Raw genomic sequence first — 13,504 nt, forward strand, 5'->3', positions numbered from 1 at the left:
CTCTTCTCCCTGTGACGAATGTCAGACATAACTTTTTAAAGTGTTTTAAATTTGTATGAAAATTGTTGTTTCGTTCCATCTGTGCAGCGGTGGGTATTCCGCTATGAAATAGGGCACGATAAGACTGTGTACTGAACTGGAACTCGAAGCCTCAACCCTGATTTTCTTAAACAGTGTTCGTACCGACTGATTTAGTCCGCCTGATTGGCTGGGTGATAACGTGCTTGCCTCCTATCCACTGGGCCCGGATTCGATTCCCGGCCGGGTCGGAGATTTCCTCCGCTCGTGGACTGTGTGTTGTGTTGTCCTCATCATCATTTCAACCTCATCATCAACCGCGACTCGCCCAATGTGGCGCCGACTGAAATAAGACTCGCACTTGGCGGCCGAGCTTCCCTGGATGGGGCATCCCGGCCAACAATGCCATACGATCATTTCAATTCATTTTTTACCGACTGAGCTGTCCGCTGTTAAGTGAAAGTTTGGTTCTGGTAACTGCTCCCGTTCTAAGGGAAACCTATTTCTGCCCGATATCTTCCTTCCAGAAGTGTTTTGCAGAAAAGCTTTGTGAAGTTTCGAGAGCAGGAGAGAGGTACAGGCAGAAATGAAACTATCAGGGCGGGTCGTGTGTGTGTGTGTGTGTGTGTGTGTGTGTGTGTGTGTGTGTGTGTGTGTGGCTCAACCGATAAAGAGCACTCCCAGTGGAAGACAAGGTTCTGGATTTGAGTACCGGTTCAGCACACAGTTTTAAACCCCTAGGAAGGTTCAGTACATTCCAGACTGTCAACGGAAGTGGATTTTAACCCAATAGCGTCTATTGATTTGTTATCGATTTTCAGAACGAATTTCGTCATTGTAGAGATTGGCCTGCAGGTACCAGTCATAGACAGTCCACCAATCCCCCGCTGGAACCTTTGTAAGGCACAATGGGACAAATTCCAGTCTCGCGTGGAACAAACTGTGACCAGAATTCCTCCAGTTCCGATAACCTATGAACGGTTTACTAAACTGTTGTTGCGAGCAGTCCACGAAACTATCCCATGTGGAGCTAGAAGAGAATACAAACCAGGCCTTATCAAACAATGTGAATCTCTTCTTCAGCAATACAACAACACTGGAAATCCCCACACTGCAGACTCACTGACCAAGCTTGTTGACGTAGAAAGAAGAAAACGCTAGCATGAGCTAGTTGAGCAGCTTGACTTCACCCATTCCAGCCATAAAAGTTGGGGCCTTCTCAGAAACTTAGGGGGTGCTGTACATCCTAGCTCCAGACAGAGTGCTGTTAACCCTAATAAATAAGCTCAGTTATACTTGAAAACTCCAAGATCCACATCCCTACACAGCAGAAGAAGGGCCTTAAAAACTCATGGATGAAGCACTGAAGAACTGCGCAGAACAGTCAGACATTGTGAACACTATCCCTGAAGAAGAGGTGATAACTGCAATAAATGACATCAAATCAAGGAAAGCGGCCGGACCTGATGGAATCCTACCAGAGTTTCTAAGGAACCTAGCTCCTAGAGCACGCACATGGCTCTGCAAATTTTTCTCCGCAGTACTTGAGACTGGAAACATCCCAAACAAATGGAAGGAGTCGAAGATAATAGCTATCCTAAAGAGAGTGACCAACCTAATAGATGCAGCAATACCCATGGAGCAAGCTGGTTTCAGGTTGAAGAGAAGCTGCTGCGATCAAGTTCTAGCACTCACCACGCATATTGAACGCAGTTTTCAGAACAAGAAAAGACCTGTGTAGTATTTATAGATCTCTCAGCTTCATACGACACTGTAAGGCTTAAAGAATTACTGTATAAGCTTGCTACAGTAGTAAAATGTAAGAAGTCATTAAAGGTCTTTTATACGAGGGCTATCCACAAAGTCCATTACGTTTTCGTTTGTGTCCGTTAGGGGTGGGGCTAGCGCAGCCATCTTGGTGTCATGGCATTCCGCCGCTCAGTCGGCATCCTGCCGTGCTAGTGAGAGGTTCGTGCTGTACTCCGTTGAGTTACTGTGACAGTTTGAAATGTCAGCGTTAATAGAAAATGCCGCGAAGTGTGAAGTGTGTGCTGTAATAAGGTTTCTGACTGCAAGAAACTGTACACCGATAGAAATCTATCGGCAGCTTTGTGAAGTGTATGGGGCCAACATAATCACTGAAGGTGGAGTGCATCAATGGGTCATAAAATTTAAAAATGGCCGAACTAACGTTCACGACGAAGAGCAAAGTGACTGCCGAACTTGTCGAAAAAGTCGATGCCGTAGTCCGTGAAAACCGTAATTTCACAATAAGGGAACACTCTATGAGTTTTCCTCAAATTTCACGAAGTTTGTTGCGCGAAATCATTACCGAAAAGCTTGGTTACCACAAGTTTTGTGCAAGATGGATACCAAAAATCTTGACAGAGATTCACAAAAATCAGCGAATGGCTGCAGCGTTAACGTTTTTGGACGCTTACGAGAAAGATGGCGACTCATTACTCGGTCGCATCGTTACTGGTGATGAAACATGGGTTAAGCATGTGAACTGCGAGACAAAATTGCAGTCAATGCAGTGGGGGCACACAAATTCCCCCCAAAAACCCAAGAAATGCATGCAGACAATGTCGGCAAGGAAGGTGATGGCGACTGTCTTTTGGGACAGAAAAGGTGTGATTTTTGTGGATTTCCTGGAAATAGGCACTACAATAAACTCTCAAAGGTATTGCCAAACTCTGCACAACCTCAGAAGAGCAGTACAAAACAAATGCAGGGGAAAGTTGGTCTCAAAGATCTTGCTGATTCACGACAACGCCCGGGCCCACATGGCAAATGCCACTTGTGAAGTTCTCGAATCTTTTAAGTGGGAGTTGTTTCCTCATCCGCCGTACAGTCCCGACCTGGCACCGAGCGACTTCCACTTATTCCCAGCAATGAAGAAGTGGTTGGCTATGCAGCGTTTTGATGACGACGCACAGCTTCAAGAAGAGGTAACCACGTGGTTGAAGGCGCAGGCGGCCGAATTTTACGACGAAGGAATTTCCAAGCTCGTCCATCGCTACTATAAGTGCCTTAATTTAAATGGCAACTATGTAGAAAAGTAGTATTTAAGTGTGGCTTTCATCTGTATATAATAAAAAAATTTCCAATACTTTATTTATTTTTAATTCCAAAACATAATGTACTTTGTGGATAGCCCTCGTAATATGCTGTCCACAAGGAAGTACAGGAACATCGTCACGGAAAAACAAGCAAAGCCCAATCCTCAATAATGGACTGCCACAAGGCTATATGATAGCTCCTTTACTGATTAATTTGTACATCTCTGATATACCGGAACTTAAATCACGTAAGTTCTTATATGCCGATGATCTGGCTACTGCTTTGCATGGCGAGTCATTCGAACAATTGGAATCAGACCTAAATTCTGAGTTGATGCAGCTTCATAAATACTAAAGGACCTGGCATCTGAACCTTAATGTACCAAAAACAGTAAGCACAGTGATGCACCTGAATAATAAACAAGCAGACAGGAAGCTGCGCTTGAATACAGCAGGCCAGAATATAAGACATGAAAGAGCACCAAAAAACCTGGGTGTTAAACTGGACCGCAGCCTAACATTCAAAGAACACCTCCAAGATGTCAGCCAAAAACTCAGAGGCAGAGTCAAATTCACCCATAAACTCGCAGGCTCTACCTGGGGAAATAAAGCTACGACACTTCGCACTTCCTCCTTGGCTCTAATCTACAGCGTTGCAGAATACTCTGCGCCTCTATGGCGAACAGTTTGCACGTCAATAAAGTAAATGTTCTCCTAAATGACACCTTTCGAACAATAACTGAAACAGTGAGACCTACCCCAAAACCATGGTTCCCTGTGCTGGCAAACATTGAACCTCTCTCACTCCGTAGACAACACGCAATGCAAAGACAAATGAAAAAAATTTCTGCTGACACCACATTCCCTCTGCATGGCTCGACACGATTAAAGTCAAGAAATCTCTTCTGGAACCACTCCTCGAACAATCGGGACACCATAGCAGAATGGGAACACCCTTGGCAACAAGCAAATGTTAACAATGGACACCTCAGTAATAACCCGGCTGATAGTGTTCCTGGCCTCAACATCCCACGAAGAACCCGGGTGGCACTAAACAGAATGAGAACTGGTGTTGGACGATGAAACGAGCTGATGTGGCCAAGTGGGGCTACGTGGACGATCTTCACTGTGACTGCGGCGAAATACAGACGATGCAGCACATAGTCGAGTGTGAAATTCATGGTTTTCGGGACGGTTCATTAGAGGATTTGCACAGACTCACAGGTTGTGCCATTTCTTGGCTTTGTAATTTAAGTGTTTCTGTTTAATTGTTAATTTTTTTGACAGATTACTACATGTATGCACTATAGGTTTATAAGTACTGTAATATGTATAACTAAATTTATAATGAATAATGTTTTGTTACATTTGCATGTTAATTAAGTTTCCCAAGCTGAATGTGTACAGTGCTGTAAGGCATCTGGCATATCTGACGCAAAATAAATAATAATAAGAATGAATTTCTAAACTTGATTGTTCATTAGCATTTCAATCCATGTCATTTGCTTCGCGTTCGCGTGTATTAGACTTGCCTGAGACGTCAGTTCGAATATAATTCAGTTAGTCCGTGATCAGCCTCTTGCCTAACCCCTTCTCTCCCCCCCCCCCCCCCGGTTATTTTGGTCGGATGTAGCTGTGATATATATGTCATATTAGACGCCCTTCATATCGAGCAAAAAACCAGATTTTAAAAATGTATCAAAATGTATAAAACACTAGAAAATAAAACCAGAAGTCATCTACTAAGTAAACTCTCAGGCTGTGTATTCTCATGTAGAAACGTCGAGGAAGCGAACTCTAAAACTCGGTCAACACTTACAGTGGCTATCCCTATAATCGCATATTACATTTGTGTGCCATGCACATCAGTTTACCATCTTGATATGTTCGGTGTGTCTTATATTTTTTTGTTAGTTTACATGCATGGTTAATTTATTTTAAATAATGACAATTCATGTTACATATCAGATCTGTTGTCTTTTTGAAGCTTGATTTTGTCGATTTATATAGGGGTCGGAAGATGGTGCCAGAGGCACTGAAACTGGTAGTCCAACAAAATACGATTAATTAATAAAATTGGGGCTGTCAGTATTTATTTTTTTCAAGTCTTTGACTAGCCGCAGTCCCATTCCACTTATACAAGATAGAGCTATAGGAATGTTTTAGGAGGTTCCAGCACTATCAGTGCCAAATATTCCTAAATTAAGAGCCCTACACTTCTAAATGGAATGAAAGATGAAAAGAGATAGAAAGAAAAGAAATTTCCGCGCTTTAATGTAGGGAACATCCTTCTCTCTTGTACGCAACCGTGTAATGTTTTAGTTAGAGTGCCATGTTTTCTGACACAGTCTAGTCAATATGTCATTACTTAGACCTTCAGTAGTTGCATAGATTTCTTGATGTAAGTAATGTCAGCTAATTTATTAAGCCCATCCTAAGCGAAGATGTATGTATGTTCAAGTGCAGCACATATCCCAGTATTCATTATTACTGCAGATGATCTACAAAAGTGTGTGCTTAAAAGCAATAACCTTAGGACGCATTACATTTTACAAGAAACGGCGGAGAGCAAGGAACAAATTACGAATGATGACGACAGTTTTCGATTTCGGCGCTATTTCGTCTGTTATTTCGTGTTTCACTGGTTACCTAGAACTCCTGTCACATTGGCTACATGAAACAGATCCATTACCGACCGTTGTGTAACAATGGAAATTCGATCTGGTCAGCAATGCCCCTGTCCTTAACTTAAGCCGAGTATTTGTGTTTAAGCAAAAAGAATGTTCTGCTTCCATATTTATTGTGTCAAGTTATAAACGTAAATAATTAGTCCAAAAGGAGTGTAATATAATTGTATTAATAAATTGAGTTTAATTTTTTTGATGAACACTTTCGGGAAACGAGTCAACGATTCTCTTAAATACGTTATTTACACTTTTCTCTGTTGCTGAAAAGGAGACCGCACAGCAATTGGATTTTCGTGAGGTTGGGAACTCAGATACGAGGGCTGTCCTGAAAGTAAGTTACGATTGATCGCGAAATGAAAATCACAGAGAAAATCAGAAATGTTTCATTTGTAACAGTTAGCTACACCTTTCGGCTACTTCTCTACGTAGTCGACATTCTGACTCAGACATTCGTCGTAGCGTTGTACCAACTTTCCAATACCCTCTCATAGAAGGCAGCCGCCAGTGCTTTCCGCCAATTCTCTACGCTGGCCTAAAGCTCGTTGTCTGTGCCAAAATGTTGTCTTCATACCCAGCGGTTCGTTTGAGCAGAGGTGAAACTCTGTGGGAGACAATTACGGGCTGTATTGTGGGTAACCAAACATTTCCAATTGAAACGATGCAGGAACATCTTCATTGCCCCTGCAGAATGAGGCTGAGAATTGTCTTGAAGAAGAAACCGCACGACAGTTACGTAATGTTCGTTGCATAGCTTCAGGGGAAAATTCTCATCAGGCCCTCATACTTGGCGGGAGACACTATTTTCTATAACATCGTCACGCGCTAACTAAGAGCTCAGGAATGAAAAGAGCGACATAATTCTACCTAGAGCCATACTAGAGACACTGCCCAACACATCTTTGCAAAGCTTTATCGGATTTTCATAGTCGTTTCCATTTCGCGACCGATAGTAACTTACTTTCTGGACAGCCCTCGAATGAACCAACCAAAGTCGTTCGATGGACCTCTAAAAATTCTCGAGAAAATCGGCGTTGTAATTTTCCTAACGTCTTTAATTCACAGCCTAATCTGTGGACGGGACTTATGACTCAGTGGTAGGATGTTCTCCTACAACGTAGGCGGCCTGTGTTCAATTCTCGGGCGACGCAAGTTTTTAAACAACGGTGCTCGTTCTATGAGCATTTCCGTGAAGCGTTAAGTATTTGAAGATGAAAAAAAAACTAATCGGTATGTATTTTTTGTTTAAACCATCTTTATTAACAATATTTTATAAAAGATCGTTCATTAAGAATTTATATTTTTTGTGTGATAAGTATTCGAAATATGAAAACATGTATTTTACATAAAAGTCACAATTAGATACGTGTTAATTAGCATTTGTTTGAATAAGTTCTTTATTTAAGTGACTTAGGTATTAGGTCTCGGCGGAAAAAAATAATGGTCGAAACGGGACACGAACCAGCGCTTTCCAGCATCGAGCGTTACCGATTTTGTTTGTGTTTCATCTTCACATATTTCACGCTTGGCGGGAATGCCCTTAGAAATGTACCATTGTTAAAAGGAATTGCATAAGTCGGGAGTCGAAACCTGGCAACCGGAGACGGTCGTAGAACACGCATTGTTGAGAAACTTGCATCATCCATTAATCGAGCCTGGGACACCAACGTTGTAAGCGAGCTCTGTACCAAAGGGTCCAGCGATCTGTCGACGAAGTCGTCAAAGGATTACTGAAATAAAAACACTCAAAAATTTCAAAGTCGATTTTATCGAGATTTATGTGAGTTGCATCGAACTACTTTGGAGGATGTGTATGTGAGTTCTGAACTTCACTTATGATAAATGTGTCGATAGTAATATTACAGAAAGTATGTCTGCGTATGTGAGGAACGTTGGTGGACCTAACACGGAACCTTACGGAACTCCATTGATGATTTCTTCTCAGTTAGAAGAAATGTCTGTCAACCACACTTCTTAAAGTACGTACCCGAAATATGAAGTTAACAATTCGTTAGATGTGCCATTAATATCATATAGCAGCTAGGTATTGTTAACGAAATAAACGTATGGATTTCCTTCCGACTGTCCAGAGATAGGCGGAGGACGACTTACCTGGATAAGGCGGCGTACCTTCGGAGGCGCTGCGGCCCCGTCTGGAAGCACTGTTCCACCGTCTCAGCAAAGTGCGGCAGGCGCGTGGTTTTTGTCCGCACCGCCATCTCCTGCGACGCCGACAGCTGGAACACAAACAAGGCTCACACTGACACCAAACTACAGGTACATGGTATATAAATCCTGAGTCGCGCAGCCGAGAAACTCAAGCTGGCGTGCGTAGTCGTCATAATTATTTTGCACAAAGTATATGAAGACAGATCTCTAAATGAAGCCTATTGCTATGCCATCAGCATTTTACGTTTACTGTTCAAATGTGTGTGGAATGACCAAACTTCTGAGGTAACCGGTCCCTAGACTTAAACTAACTTAAACTGACGTATGCTAAGAACAACACTCGCACCCATGCCCGAGGGAGGATTCGAACCTCCGGCGGGAGGGGCCGCTCAATCCGTGACATGGCGCCTCAAACCACGCGGCCACTCCGCGCGGCTAATGCACAGTTGATCAAGGATCTAGGAACTATCGTATCAGATTACGACATCTTATCAACGTGAAATTCCAGATTCAGAAAGTTGATTTAGGAAAAGGACGCTCAAGTAGTGACAATATGTTTATAATAAAAATACATAAACTCGAAGACAATTTACTACACTTTCTGAGCTTATTGCACTTGGGGATAGCGGTGACCATCTTGTAAACGATTTATTTAATGCCTATTTCAACTACATCTCTTTTCAATGTTCTTTTCCTTTGTTATGGCCCTTTTTATAAAGTTTGCCACTGCTGGATCACGCCTTAGGCGAGCGTTTTCTATCCTGCTTCTACTGTACGTCTAGCTTGCTTAGCAAATAGTTGGAAATTTCTTAAGACTTCTCTCTTTTCGAAGGTTTGACGACCAATTTTACATTGCGAATATTTTAATCTTATATTTGTAATTTAAAGTAACCAACTTTTGCTATTATGTAGTGAACTCCATCCTTGAGTTCCACCAAAATCACGGCGCGGATACAGTTGCTTGATGAATGCCTCTCATATCCTGTTCAGCTGTACTATGGCGGGTTACTAAGTAAGGTATTCAAGTGCATATTGTTGTGTATGACAGTTAATTTGATTTTGTAATTTAGTTTCTTAGTATTTTACTATCCCCTTCTCTCTTTCTTTCTCAGTAGATGATCTGATGACGACTTGCTAAGAAGTTAAAAGCGACAATGGTTCCATTTGCGTGACCTGAGAAACTGTGTTTGTAGCGTAATATCGAGAAAACTTTATTGGCATTCGTGAAAACACCTTTGACATTTTGAAACAGTTTCTGTACGCTAGGCGCAGCACCTCGCGTCTACAACGCGACTTCGTAAACTGCTCTACGGCAACGCTTCTTCATAGCTCTACAGACGGCTTTTGTTATCCTCTATAGCCGTTTTGCACTTCGCAGTTGAAAGCTGTCAAAACCGCTTCCGGGCATCAGACATTTCCTTACGGTGACTCGACTTTAGGAATGTCTTAGCAGTAAAGAATAAACGTATTGAAGTATCACGCATGACACGGCATTTTCTCACGCATTTCAGTGTTCACGACATCATATCTCTTGAACTATGTTCAGTCAAATGGTTCAAATGGCTCTAAGCACTATGAGACTTAACATCTGAGGTCATCAGTCCCCTAGACTTAGAACTACGTAAACGTAAATAACCTAAGGACATCACACACATCCATGCCCGAGGCAGGATTCGAACCTGCGACCGTAGCAGCCACGTGGTTCCGGACTGAAGCGCCTAGAACCGCTCGGCCACAGCGGCCGGCTACGTGCCGTCCAATGATATGTTTGTGTAGATACAATCAGCAGCATTTGTGGATTCTGTCTGTGAAAAGTAATAAGTTTAAACTTGGTTTATGATGCGGTAGTTTTTGAAGAATCTCATTGTTTATGACGTCACATCCATTGAACTATAATAAGTGGGTAGCTCTTGCCACCCCCCCCCCCCACCCCCCATCGATTGTTGTCTGACATTAAGGGATATGTGTAAGTTTGATTGAAATCCAATGGTTTAAGAGAAGATGTGGAATATACACAGATACACACATACATCTATTTTTAAAATATGTATATACTATGCAGCTCAGACCTGGTGCTCCACATATATATCATTCCTCATTGATCAAACAAGAAAATACTTCAAAGCGAGGCACATGTAAAACTTTTAGTCTGAACTAAAACCAGAAATGAGTTACCACCACTCACTTGTACACATCTGGTCATTCGTTAAGGAACAAGAAATTGGTGTTAAGTAACTCAATAAAATTAGTAAAGATTGGAATTAATGATTTGGAAGAGAGAGAAATACTCTGCGACAGTGTACAAAATTGACAAACAGTCTTTATTCTTTCCGTTTGCGCTGTATCTCGGTTAGTACGGGCTCAAGTCTTGACAAATTTTGTTTTATTTTACTCTGCCTTTCCTGTCACCGCACTTACCCGTTACAGAAATCAGGGAAGTGTTGAGCGCCGCTGCCTGTGAATCGTGTAAACTGTGATCTGTGTATGAACACATTTTATCTGTTCGTATATTACATTTTCTGAGGCGGAAGGCGGGAAGCAGCCCAGCTTTGCATAACTGAGAGTGGGAGACCACCTAAAAACGGCACTCGGTTAGGTGGTGTACCAGTCGCGGTCGTTAATGCGCTGCAGGGATTCTATCCGCGTCTGGTTCCCCTCTCTGTCTCGCAGTCCAGCACACTGCGCGTTACGCTATATCGCTATACAAACACTTATACAGTGGACGGAAAGAGTTGAACTAAAAATTCCTGCGGCCCCAGGAGCAGCGCCTTTCAATTACCTGGATGTACTTTTCTGGAATTAGCATTTTTTAAGATAAAGATTTGCTCTTGGAACCTACTGACAAGTAACTGACATCAATCTGTTGCAGAACTGTCGAACATGCTTTGTGATCACGTATCATGGCATTTTTGAAGGAAAATAACCTCGTTTTTGTTGTAAGAAATCTTCTCAGTGATAATCAGCATGGTTTCCACAAACAGAAATCTTGCGAAACTCAACTCACTCTGTTCCTCCAAGAGATCCACAGTGTCTTAGACAACGGCGCTCAGGTTTATGCCGTCTTCCTTGACCTCAGGAAGGTATTTGATTTCGCCCTGCATTGCCTTTTAATAATAAAAAAAAAATACGGCCTGATATGTGATTAAATGGATTTTATCCATAGTGGATACTGTTGAACTCCGTGTCTGTTCCTTTGTAGGGTGTAGAAAAATTTCCGCTACCAGCCACAATAAAAGGTTATTTATTTGTCACACGACCGGTTTCGGGCTTTAGCCTATCCTCAGGTGTTTATATATACATGTACATGTTTATAGTGCTGGAGAACACTGTATAAATATATAAAAAAAATATTTGCTGATGATTAAACAGAAACAAGTAGGACAATTGTAAGTGGCAAGGCAAAAATATATCTATACTTACATAAAGATGTCACCACAGAGTAACTACGATAATGATAATTCATCTTTATATAAGTACAGATATATTTTTGCCTTGCCACTTACAGTTGTCCCACTTGTTTCTGTTTAGTCACCAGCAAATAAGTTTTTATATTTATACAGTGATCTCCAGCAATATAAACATGTACATGAATGTATATACACCTGAGGATGGACGCAAGCCCGAAACCGGTCGTATGACAAATAAATGACCTTTTATTGTGACTGGTAGAGGAAATTTTTCTACACCATATATGTGATTGGATACAAGACTTCCATACAGACAGACTCAACACGTCACCCTTAACAAAACAATATCGACAGATATAAACGTAATTTTCCGAGCACTGCAAGCATCTGTGACAGGACCAATACTGTTTAGAATGTATATAAATGAGCTTGTAGAAAGCGTCGGAAGCTCTTTCACTGACGATACGGTTATCTATAAGAAAGAAGCAACGCCAGAAGGCAGAATCGATTTGCAGAATGATCTGCAGAGAATTTATGAATGGTGCATATATTGTGCATACATAGGAAAAGAAATCCACTACTGCGGAACTGCACTATTGATGAGAATCTGTAAAATATCTAGGAGTAACTCTCCAGAGCGACCTGAAGTGGAATTGCCACACACAAAAAAACTGCTAAACGAAAGTTTGGTGTACTTTCGTAAAATGTAGTCTACGATACTAGACGTCTCACTGACCTAGGCACTTCACGCATTATCCAGTTGAGGCCAATATACTGGACGGTGTTTACTACTGGCATGCCTTGTGGCCGTTTTCCATCATGCAAACATCCCGCTGCCGCCGCAGCACATCGCGAGCATTCCAGTATCAACAACAGCTTCATTCAGTTTGTGTTCAACACTGCAGTAACACACAACGTGGAGGCATACAACAGTTCGACAGAGTCAGGATAGTGGCTTTACTTTCAGCAGGTCATCGCAGCACGATGTTGTCGATCGGTTACATGTCATGGACCACGCAATGGTCGTGCTTGTATGACAACACCAATGCGGGATCGCTTCCTCCCTGCCGGTTCGCAGGCGCTCAGCATCAACTGCCAGAAACATTAGAAATGACTTCTCCTGGACAACAGGGATTCGTGTCTCAGACCAAACATTGCGTAAAAGACTGAATTATGGCGGTATTCTATCCAGAGGACCAACGAGAAGTTTTGCTCTGAGCCAACGGAACCGAAGCAGTCGAAGGACCTGGGTTCATGCACGTCTACACTGGAACATAGAATGGAGTAACATCATGAGACCAGGATTGTTTTGCGACCGGACACTAGACCATTTAGTGTTTGGGCAAGCGCTAGACGACAGTGGGAATGTCGATACGTTCAGGAAGTCCATCCGTTTACGGGTGGCTATTTGACTGGTCTCCGGTGTCGCCAAGAGGTCCTACATACAACTGTAAAGCCCACAGGTGTGAAGTCGGTGATAGCTTCATTCTAGTCCACGACAGTGCAAGACCGCACTTTACTCTAGGAGTGCCTTGATGTCTTCAAAGCTGCATCATCCGGATGCACTGGCCAATATAGTCCCCAGACACAAATGCAATTGAGCATGCATGGGATCTGCTGAAGGTGGCCATTGCACCACGTCCGAACCCACCTGCAGCTTTGAGGACCTCTCTGAGGCTGCCATTGAGGTGTGGGGCCTCATACCCCAAGATAAACTTGATGGTCTCGACCAGAGCATGCCTCGCAGAGTGGAAAAACTCATCCGTGTGCAGGGAGGACACACTCGCTACTAAAGACTGATAATCATGATCGTCAGATAAAGATTTTCACTGTTTTCGTTTTCAAGATGTCCACTTAGGAGAGAGCCTGCTTTGCTTTGAAATGATATTCTGTAACTAACCAATATCTTTCTTGTTTTCAGAAGGAATTTTATTTATTTTGTTAATAAGGTACTTACAAAACCTCAATGGGGGTACTATAAGAAACATTGTAGTAAGCAGTTCGATATTCCAAACTTTTGTCGAGGTATGTAGGAAGAAAAGCAGATGCGAAACTGAGAATCACAAGAAGAATCTTAAGTAAATATGACTCAATCCCGAAGGAACTGGCTTACAGGGCTCTTGTTCGGCCAGTGCTTGAGTGTTGTTCATCAGTCTGGGACCTT

General features: G+C 42.3%; 1 protein-coding gene across 1 annotated transcript in view; it reads right to left on the minus strand.

The window, feature by feature from the left end:
- The window catches only part of LOC124795344 (proton-coupled amino acid transporter 1), a 257,315-nt gene that overhangs the window by 63,749 nt on the left and 180,062 nt on the right, over window positions 1-13,504 (minus strand). The window contains exon 5 of the mRNA XM_047259332.1: window positions 7,877-8,001. Coding sequence (XP_047115288.1) covers window positions 7,877-8,001 — 125 coding nt within the window. The remainder of the gene's footprint in view (window positions 1-7,876; window positions 8,002-13,504) is intronic.

This window comes from Schistocerca piceifrons, chromosome 4 (genome assembly GCF_021461385.2).
Source record: "Schistocerca piceifrons isolate TAMUIC-IGC-003096 chromosome 4, iqSchPice1.1, whole genome shotgun sequence".
NCBI classification, from domain to species: domain Eukaryota; kingdom Metazoa; phylum Arthropoda; class Insecta; order Orthoptera; family Acrididae; genus Schistocerca; species Schistocerca piceifrons.